This window comes from Asparagus officinalis, chromosome 6 (assembly GCF_001876935.1).
Source record: "Asparagus officinalis chromosome 6, Aspof.V1, whole genome shotgun sequence".
NCBI lineage: Eukaryota > Viridiplantae > Streptophyta > Magnoliopsida > Asparagales > Asparagaceae > Asparagus > Asparagus officinalis.
In genome coordinates this window covers 12,192,923-12,203,134 of record NC_033799.1, presented here as the reverse complement: position 1 = coordinate 12,203,134, position 10,212 = coordinate 12,192,923, and the positions used below count along the sequence as shown (strand labels likewise).

At 36.1% G+C, this 10,212-nt stretch overlaps 1 protein-coding gene across 1 annotated transcript in view; it reads right to left on the bottom strand.

The window, feature by feature from the left end:
* Nucleotides 1–3,878, bottom strand: part of LOC109845761 (protein EXECUTER 2, chloroplastic) — an 8,275-nt gene extending 4,397 nt beyond the window's left edge. The window contains exons 1-6 of the mRNA XM_020415032.1: nt 3,576–3,878; nt 1,532–1,648; nt 1,382–1,447; nt 682–788; nt 529–610; nt 2–450 (exon numbers count right to left, since the gene is read on the bottom strand). Of these exons, the coding sequence (XP_020270621.1) occupies nt 2–450; nt 529–610; nt 682–788; nt 1,382–1,447; nt 1,532–1,648; nt 3,576–3,878 (1,124 nt within the window). The remainder of the gene's footprint in view (nt 1; nt 451–528; nt 611–681; nt 789–1,381; nt 1,448–1,531; nt 1,649–3,575) is intronic.

The window sequence follows — 10,212 nt, the reverse complement described above, 5'->3', positions numbered from 1 at the left end:
CCCCACTGGAACTGCTTCTTGCTGAATGCTTTCCAAATTACTAGTTTCATCCTTGGAATCCTCAGAAGTATAGGTTTCCTCATCATCTTCCTTCACTAACTGCTCCAAAGCCTCTGTATCCACTTTGATTTCCTCAGGCCTATTAACATTCAGAACTTTTACCTTAAATCCAGGAATTCTTTCCTTGAGAAAATTAATGACCCCTTTTAAACCTTCTTCAGTAGCATCCTGTATGCTTGCATTGGCATCACTTTTTGTCTCTTCTGCATCTTCATCGTTGTTTTCTACAGAATTTTCACTACTTGGATTAGTTCCAGTCGAGGAGTTCTCAGTCTCGGTCTCGGTCTCCGTCTCGGTCTCGGTCTCAGACATGGATGTAGTATCGATAGCTTTCAATGGTGATAAAGATGAAAGAGATGAATTTCCTTTAACCGGCTGCAAAAACACCGCCTGCAGGAGAAGATGATGTTAGAAATCACTAGAAGAATAACTCTAAATTTTAACATGTTAAGCAATGCATAAGAGTACCTGTGTAATATATGTTCCATCCTCATCTTTGACTAGAAAGATTTCAAACAGTGGGGTCCCTGACGATCCAGTTAGTAATTGCCTGAAATGGAGTGACATCAATAAGTTATAAACAGCAAGTTTCAAAACTAACTGACAATTAAATTACCTCACCTTGGACTATAACTCCTTGCCACATATCTTCCAACAGCAGGGGTTACCCGTACTATTCTGCCAAATGGATCATCAGAATCCTTTGACCAGCCAACCCACCAGCCAACCTGAGAAACATGAAGTTACGCACTTTTCTTTTTAAGTTTTGCAACTACACATGAAAACTAAATTAACCCATGGGAGGAAAAAAATGATAGATGGGGTCCATAAATTGAATGATAATTTGGAGATAGTCTCCATCAGAAATTGAGATAAAACTTCAGAGTGGTTGTCTTGGGAGCTTGCGCGTAGAAAGGTGATCTTAACCAAACTGAGATAAAACTCCAAAGTGATAGACCTTCATAGTTGTCTCCATCTATTTTAACTCAATTCATAGTCTGCAAATTTGCTGCTGTCAAATACAATTATTAAGACCGTGTGCAACAGAAGAACAATACAGAGCAAAAGGATATTGAAAGGATTGGAAGTAACGAAGGACAAAAACTAAAGGGGAATCCTTGGCATATGTTGGCTGTGATCTTAACTAATATTCACAATATAAGACATGATTAAAGAGATAGACAACGAATCTGGGCTGCGCAAACATTGTTAAAAAGAGTGTGGTGCATAGGAACCAAGTCTTCCAAGCAAGACAAGGAGATACAATATTATTTGAGATATATAAAGGTAATATAGGGACATTGATACAATAAATACTTACAAGCCTGCTTCCTGTAAGTTTACTTAATCTAGATGCATCATGATATCGCTCCTCCTCTACTGCATTCTGCAAAATAACAGGAATTTACATCAGAAATCGGAGTTCATAAGCATCCCCCAAAAAAAACATTGATGAAAAGCAAGACCAGACCTTCAACTCTGACATAACTTCTGCCACAAAATCCTTAGATGTTGCTTCAGCAATAGCTGTTTTTAATTTCGCTGCTTCCAAGAAGTCCTCCTTCTCAATAGCATCTTCGAGTTGAAACTACCACCAGAAACAAACAATATTTTAAAAAAAATCAACAGTGCTAATTATGAATATGAATATATTGAACTCAAAGCAAAGTAAAGGAGACCAAAATACTAATTTAAAGAATGGACTACATCTTTAAAAGGGTTGGCAGCCGGTAAGCCTTGAAACCTCGAAAATTGATTCCTTCAGGAAAAATCTCCAACCATATCAGTTGGAGTTAAAAATGAAACAAATATGATGTACAACAACATGTTGTTAGTCTAAGTGTGTAGACCCAAAGCTGAATAAAAAAACAAAAAATAGTCCAATCGCTAGCCGATCGACCGACGGAGGAGGTCCGGTCGACCGCGATGCTTCCAGGAAACTGAGAAGAAATCGATACTCTAGTCAGTCAACCGACATGAGAAGTCTGATCGACCGAAATGTGCACGCCAGACCCTGCAGAATTCGTCGTTCTGGCCGGTCGACCGACTTTGCATGTCCGGTCGACCGGAGTCGGGATTTCCAAAATCCTAATTCTTTTGGGAATATGTTTTGGGCTAGGACTCTATATACACCTAATACGTTTTAGCGGTTAGAGAACACGTGAAAAAGAGGGTTTTGAGAGAATTCTTTCAGAGAGATCTTAGAGAGATAAAAACCTATCTGTGGGCATTGTAATCTTCTTCAATTTAATCAAAGAATTGTGTGGTGTGCTCCCAAGGACGTAGGCACGTTGCCAAACCTCGTTAAATCTGGTGTGTTCTTTCTTGTTCATGTAAGTTTTATCTTTTATTTGCGGTAATTTTCCTACTTTCTTACTCTCAAATACAAGGTCCGGAAGGGCACAGATTCGATTTGATTGTTTCGAATCCCCAACACATGTTTTCTAACCAACCAGTTCAACAAAACTCTTAAGGCCTGTTTGGTTCGCGAAAAAAATGCAGAAAGTGGGGAAAGGAAACTGACATAGTAAAATTTTAATGTTTTCATTCACTTTCAGTTGTTTGGTTCGTCAAAGCTATAAAAGAAAGTGTGGGAGAAAATGAGTTATCACCATATTATCGGATGATGTGAGTGATTTAAAAAAAAAAATTTTGAGGTTCTTTTCTTGTGTTTGGTTGGCTAAAAAAATAAGGAAAAAACTTACTTTCCTTGTTTAGGTTTTTTTCCTTGTGTTTGGTTCATTCTTAAAACTAAGAAAATAAATGAGAGAAGATGAGTTGTCATTATATTATTGGATGATGTGACATATACTTAGGAAATTCAATTTTCTTTTTTTTGAAGGAAAATGATGGAAGGAAAATTTTAATGAGATGGAATAAGTTGTCACCATAATATTGGATGATGTGAGTAATTTTTAAAGATGATAGTAGATGAGATGAGATGAGTTGAGGTGAGTTGGATGAGTTGATTGATGTGACTCATTTCTTATGTTTAGTTTATTTTTAAAAGTAAGAAATGAGATGAGATGAGATGAGTTGTCACCATAATATTATTGGTTGATGTGGGAGATTTCTAATGGTGGAAAATGATGAAAGTGAAGAAAACACAAAAAAGTGAAGGAAAATGGGTTTTGAAAAATAAAGGAAACGAAACAACAGGCCCTTACTTGAAAGTATGCCCACTAGAAAATGAAAACCATGGGGTTTTCTTTTTTCCCCCTCTAATTGCACCTTTCTTTACTTAATTCAGGTTTTAAAAAAATCAAAATTTCCAAACTAGGAATACCCAATTTACACAACTATCCAAAAATGGAAAACAAATTAGGGAAAAATTTGATGCATAAAAAGATGAATTTTAGTAACTAAGTTCCTGTTATCAATAAAAGTCCTCAAATTTCGTGTTTACCCCTCTCTATAATTTGACTCAGTTGCACAAAAAGATTCAAAATCCCCAAATTAGGAATCCCCAATTTGCACAACTACCCAAAAATAGAAGGAGAAAAATTAGGGCAGACCTTGAGGACAGAGGAGTAATTGTCGGCCTGGTCGATCTCAGAGATATGGCGCTCACCGTTCAGTCCCACTCCGAGTAATATACCGTCGCGCCAGCTGCTGCTGCTGCTGCGCACGCAGATAGGAGGGTCTGGGGCCTCCTGCTGGGCCAGCCTAAGATGTCGCGGCGGAGCACCGCATCTGAGGACGCACCAGAGGAAGGGGAGGCCGTGGCGTCCCTGCGAGGGCGGAGGCGGATTGGCGACGGGGCGTGGAGTGCGGCAGAAGGGAGGGAGGAGGTGGGCCCACGCGTTGGCCACCGCCATGTCAGTATCTCTCTCGTCTCAGAGAGCGTGTGAGAAGAGAGAGAGAGAGAGAGAGATAAGAGTTTTATTTTGTTTGTGTGTATAATAAGTATTAAGCCCGTGCTGGGTCTTTCGGGTTTTTTATTTTTTGGTTTGTTTATATATGTCGGCTTACGTGCCCTTTAAATATCTTAGAGGGGCACTATAGGCACACTATCAACCACACCTCCTCTCCTGCTACAGTACAGCAGGCCTCATAAAAAAAAATTTTAAAAATTTATATGGGGCCCGCTGCACTGCAGCAGGAGAGAATGTGTGGTTGATGGTGTGCATGTATCATTTTCCAATACCTTAATAGGAGTTGGTATGAGCCGAACAGCTTCAGGTCCGCGACCTGACCCACCGGTTTTTACGGTCGGACTGGGCCTGATACGGGCCTAGCAGGGTCACAGTGGGCGAAGCCTGACATGAGCCCAACAAAGTCAGAGTGAGCGGGCCTATTTTCCGGTCTTGAATTTAGGACTGGACCTAGCCCGACCCACAACCCACCTAGGTGCGAGCTGAGATCCAGCCCATGGCCCACATGTCGTGGGTCGACTCATGTATTTTTTGTCTAGCTTTTTTCTATTTTTTTACCTTTTTAAATATATAAAACTTATTTTTACAATTATGAAATTAAATCTAATTTATTTTTTAGTAATTTAAACTTGTATCAAACTATTTTTAAACTTGTATTAAATTTTTTAATCATTCCAAGTAGATAGCAGCGAGTTTGAATATCACTGTTTTGTTTCTCAATGGGTCAAAAGGCTCACGAGTCAAAGACTTATGACCTTTTGGCTTTGTTGACACCTAGTTTGCAGGCCCAAAGGACTAAATGAATAATTAGACTAACCAAAAAATATATTATGGGTCAGGACGGGTCAAGCCAGGGTGGGGGGGGCCCATGGGCCGGGTCAACGTGGGTCGGGCCTACTTCTTTGACCACAGGTCTAGGACTAGACCCAACCCAGCCCATGACATGAGTATATCATGGGTCGGGTTGGGCTCAGCCAAGTACGTGCCGGACTAGTTCTTGACCCATGGCAGGCTAGGCCGGGCCAGCCCGCGGATCGATCCTGCCCACGCCCTACCCTATACGTTAAGCTCTAGTGTGACAGTAAAAAAGATGATTGATTATATATTTTTTAGATTAATAACTTATATGTCATCCATTAAGTAATATATTACGGGCTTGTTTGGATTTGCACCCAGTAAAAAAAAGTTAAGAGAACATAGGATAAATTAAGTTTGATCAAGTAAATGAAGAAAAGGGAATATATATAAATTTACATAGATAACATTGCATGTTATTGAGTTTTTACTAATAAAAATTAGATAGATCCATGGTAAAATGCTCTCTCCATAAATATTTTTTATTAGAAGTTTCATTAACTTGAGTTTTTTGCCCTTCTTTACCTTACCTTCTCCTCCATTACTTAGCATAAGTTAATTCCTAAAAAAGATAAAGAGTCACCTAACTTCCCCTACCCCTCATTACCTCCAAATTAAAACAAGCCCTAAACGCTTATGAAAGAAAAGACAATGAATAAATATTTTTTTTCTATGTTATAAGAAGAAGATAAAAGAGTTTTGTTTATTACTTAAAGTAGATAATTTGAGTCGTAGGATTTTTCTTAGATAAATTATAGTCTTAAATTTGAAATTCAATAGATAGCTTAGCCATCAATATCCTTTACAAATATAAATAAAAATGTATGATTTTTAAAAACTAAAAAATGGCTGGAATTTCCATGCCACCAAATTTCAATCAATGCTCATGTTTGATTTGTTCGGGATTGGAACACGAATGAGATTAGGACTTTCCTCTAATCTATAAAATAAGTAGTAGGAAGTTCCACTATCCCTTAATTTTAAAGTCATAGGATTTATCATGACCATTATGTGTTCCCACCTCATGCATTCCTCACACTAGTGATATAGTATAATATTGTAATACAATATGTTAAATTAGGGGGGCATTTATAATTTTAGAATTTTTGGGCTCTTTTTGTAAAGTTTTGAGGGTTGTTTATAATTTCAAAACTTTCAAGGCTTGGATTGTAAAGTTTTTAAGGGAATATTTTGTAAAATTTTTGTGAGGTTATTCGCAATTTATAAAACTTTTAGGAGACTTTTAGCAAATTCTTCAAAGATGTTTGTAATTTTAGAATTTGTCAGAGAGTTGTTTGTAAAAATTTTAAGGAGTTCTTTGTAATTAAAAATTTTAGCTCAATGTTTGTTACTTTAGCAACTGTCATGGGGCTAGTGTAAATTTTTCAAATGGATGTTTACAAAATTTTCAAGGGAATGCTTGTAATTATTGAAACTTTCAATGAATTAGTTATAAAATTTTCATGGGTTTATTTTTAAACCTTTAGGGGCAATTTATAATTTTTGAAATTTTTTGAGGGTTGTTTATAAGTTTACATTTATTAGGAATTGCTTATAATTTATGGATTTCAAAGGGGGCAATTTATAATTTTGTCGATTTTATTGCGGTATTTGTAATTCTCAAATTTCTCTAGGGTTTATTTTTAGTTTTGAATATTAAGGTGTTTTTTGTAACTTTCATTAGGCTATTTGTAATTTTTAGATTTTTCCTGACGTGCTTGTAATTTTTTTTACTTTGGAGAGGTCATTTGTAAAATTTATAGGGAGATATTTGTAATATTTTAAAAAAATTAATAGGGTGATTTTTATTTTCAAAACTTTTATAGGTGTAATTGCAAAAATTTTAGTGAAATATTTATAATTTTTGAAAATTTCATGGGCCCAGTTGTAATATTTTTCAAGAGGCTAATTATTCAATTTCAAGTGGGCTATTTGTAAATTTTTAACTTTTTATAGGGCTTTTTATAAATTTTAGATTTTCTTGAAATTTAAAAGGGATAATTTATAATTTTCTAAATTTTATGGTGTTATTATTATTAGCTATTTAGGGGTTTATATATATATAGAGAGAGAGAGAAATGGAGAAACTTGGTACCAAGTAGCTTGGTAGTGAGGTGGCCTAATATTGTCCATACATCTACATTGGAATTGGTGAAGTGTACTTGAGGCTCTATCTTCAAGGTGTGATGTATGGACAAGATTCCGCCACCTCACTACCAAGTAGCTTGGTACCAAGTTTCTCCATATATATATATATATATATATATGTATATATATATATAGGTAATATATAAATATATATATATAGTATACTACGTATTATATATATATATATACGTAATACTATAAGCCAATTTGGAATTTTAGATTTATCATGAGGTTATCTCTAACTTTTGAATCATAAGGAGTACTTTAAATTTTTTTTGATTTTTAAAAGTTTTTTTATAATTTTTGGATTTGAAGGGGGTAATTGATAATTTTCTAATCTTAAAAAACCCTCGTATATAAAAGAGGGATTTGATTAATTGAATTTTAAATTTATCAATAGTTTTAATTTAATAAGTATTCTTAGATAAAGAATATTAAAAAGGAGGACTTTGATTATTATAATTTTTATAATTATGGATTGTTCTAATTTAATTAGAATTACCAAATATTTGATTTTTAGAATTTTTTTAATTGGAGATAGATTTAATTTTTTTTATAGTAAACATCATATAGATTTTTTTTTAAAATTTCAAAGCATGAAGTACAAAATCAGCCAACATCAACTGGCTCCTTACATGTAAAACAAGCTAAGAAATGAGCAACCTCATTAGCTGTATGCCAAACAATTGAGAAACGACATTCATCAAATGCAACACAAGATCTAATTGTTAGATCTAATAATAAAAACTTAAGATCTAAAACCATAAAGCCATTGATTAATTCGAAGAGATTAACAATAATCAAAAGAGCGGAAGCTTATACCTGAATCCATAGATGAAACCTGAGATGGGTTTTGGATCTTCTAACCTTAGGGTTTTCTCTAGCCGAATTTCTCTCTAGATGGGGGTGAAGAGAATTAGAGAATGTAACCCTAGGTTAGGGACCATAACCCCTTATTTATAGATGTTGTACATTTACAATTTGGCCCCTCAACAAATCACAATTACAACCTGGTATCTGCACATATAACCCCATGACTTATTTAAATACCCAATTAACCTAAATTAATTGATCACTTTAGTGGGTTATCCTGAAAGATAGCAATACACATTGATTAATCATATGTGCCCACAAATAGATTTATTAGATTAAATCTAACAATCTCCCACTTGGGCACCATATGATTCCTTAAATTGTGTATAACCTTATGAGCTCAAAAAATTGCTATCACTGAAAAGGTATTTCCGAACAATCTCGTCCATTGACTATATCAATATAGGATCAAAGCGGCCTTTGTCACATTTATCGTGGCTCGACCCATCAATGGTCACATATACCAATACAATCAAACGACATAGATCAATCATGGATGTGCAGCATGAAAATTACATGCAATGTGATCAGTACATGTCTATTTTCAACTGGTCCTCCTTAGTGAGGTCAAAACCAAACATAATGTAACAGAGTGTCTTAACTGAATACTTTATTCTGATCAGACAATACAACCAAACATAAAGCACCACAAATACAAACTCCCACTAAAACATAATATCCTCAAATAATACCACACCCATATGAGCAGTATGCTCATGAAAGACCTTAGGTGGCAGTCCCTTAGTAAGAGGATCAGCTATCATGGAGTTTGTCCCAATGTGCTCTATGGATATCTGTCCACTCTGTACCCTTTCTTTCACAACCAGGAACTTAATGTCAATATGTTTTGACTTAGTTGAGCTCCTGTTGTTATTGGAATACATTACTGCAGATTTATTGTCACAATATAACCTTAGTGGTCTTTCAACATTTTCCAAAATGCGCAGTCCCGTGACAAAATTTCGCAGCCATATTCCCTGATTGGATGCCTCATAGCAAGCTACAAATTCTGCTGCCATAGTGGAGGAAGCTACTAGTGTTTGTTTGACACTTTTCCATGATATAGCTCCTCCTGCTAACATATAAATGTAGCCTGATGTAGACTTCCTGCTATCTTGGCATCCAGCAAAATCAGAGTCCGAATACCCAATGACCTCTAATTTCTCTGATTTTCTGTATGTGAGCATGTAATCTTTTGTTTTCTGAAGATACCTCATAACCCTTTTGACTGCTATCCAATGATCCATACCAGGGTTGCTTAAGTATCTGCCTAACATCCCAACAATGTACGCAATATCCGGACGCGTACATACCTGAGCATACATTAGACTTCCTACAGCCGAAGCATAAGGAATCTTCTGCATTTCCTGAATTTCAAGGTTACCTTTAGGGCACTGATTGAGACTAAACTTGTCTCCTTTAGCAACAGGGGTGTCACCTGGTCTGCAATCTTGCATGCCAAACCTTTTAAGTACCTTATCGATATAGCTCTTTTGTGATAATCCAAGAATACCCCGAGAGCGATCTCGATGTATCTGGATCCCTAATATAAAAGAGGCGTCCCCAAGATCTTTCATCTCAAAATTCTTTGATAGAAATCTCTTGGTTTCGTGCAACATGCCTATATCATTAGTGGCAAGCAAGATGTCATCCACATACAGAACCAGAAAAATATACTTACTCCCACTGAACTTGTGATATACACAGTCATCAACAATGTTCATCTCAAAACCGAACGAGATAACTATTTGTTGAAACTTATGATACCATTGACGAGGAGCTTGCTTGAGTCCATAGATGGATTTCCTTAATTTGCAAACCATATTCTTTGGGTCTCCTGACACAAAGTTTTCTGGTTGCACCATATAAATCATCTCATCAATGTCTCCATTGAGAAATGCAGTCTTAACATCCATCTGATGTAACTCAAGATCATAATGAGCAACAAGTGCCATGATTATTCTGAAAGAGTCTTTCGATGAAACCGGAGAGAAAGTCTCTGTATAATCAATGCCTTCCTTTTGAGTATAGCCTTTAGCCACAAGACGCGCCTTATACCTCTCCACATTACCGTTTGCATCCCGCTTGGTTTTAAAAATCCATTTACAACCAATTGGTTTTGCACCTTCTGGCAATGGGACAAGTTCCCAAACCTTATTGTCTTGCATAGACTTATACTCTTCATTCATGGCATCAATCCACTGTTGAGAGTTAGAACTTTTCATGGCCTGAGAGAAGTTGATTGGATCATCTTCTAACATTCCACTACTTTCCTCATGTTCTTGGAGAAATACAATATAATCATCCGGAATAGCATTTCTCCTTTCTCTCGTGGATCTCCTTAATGGCACTGGTTCTTGAGGTTGTTGAGTTTGTTCTTCTGGAACAGGGAGTTGTTCAA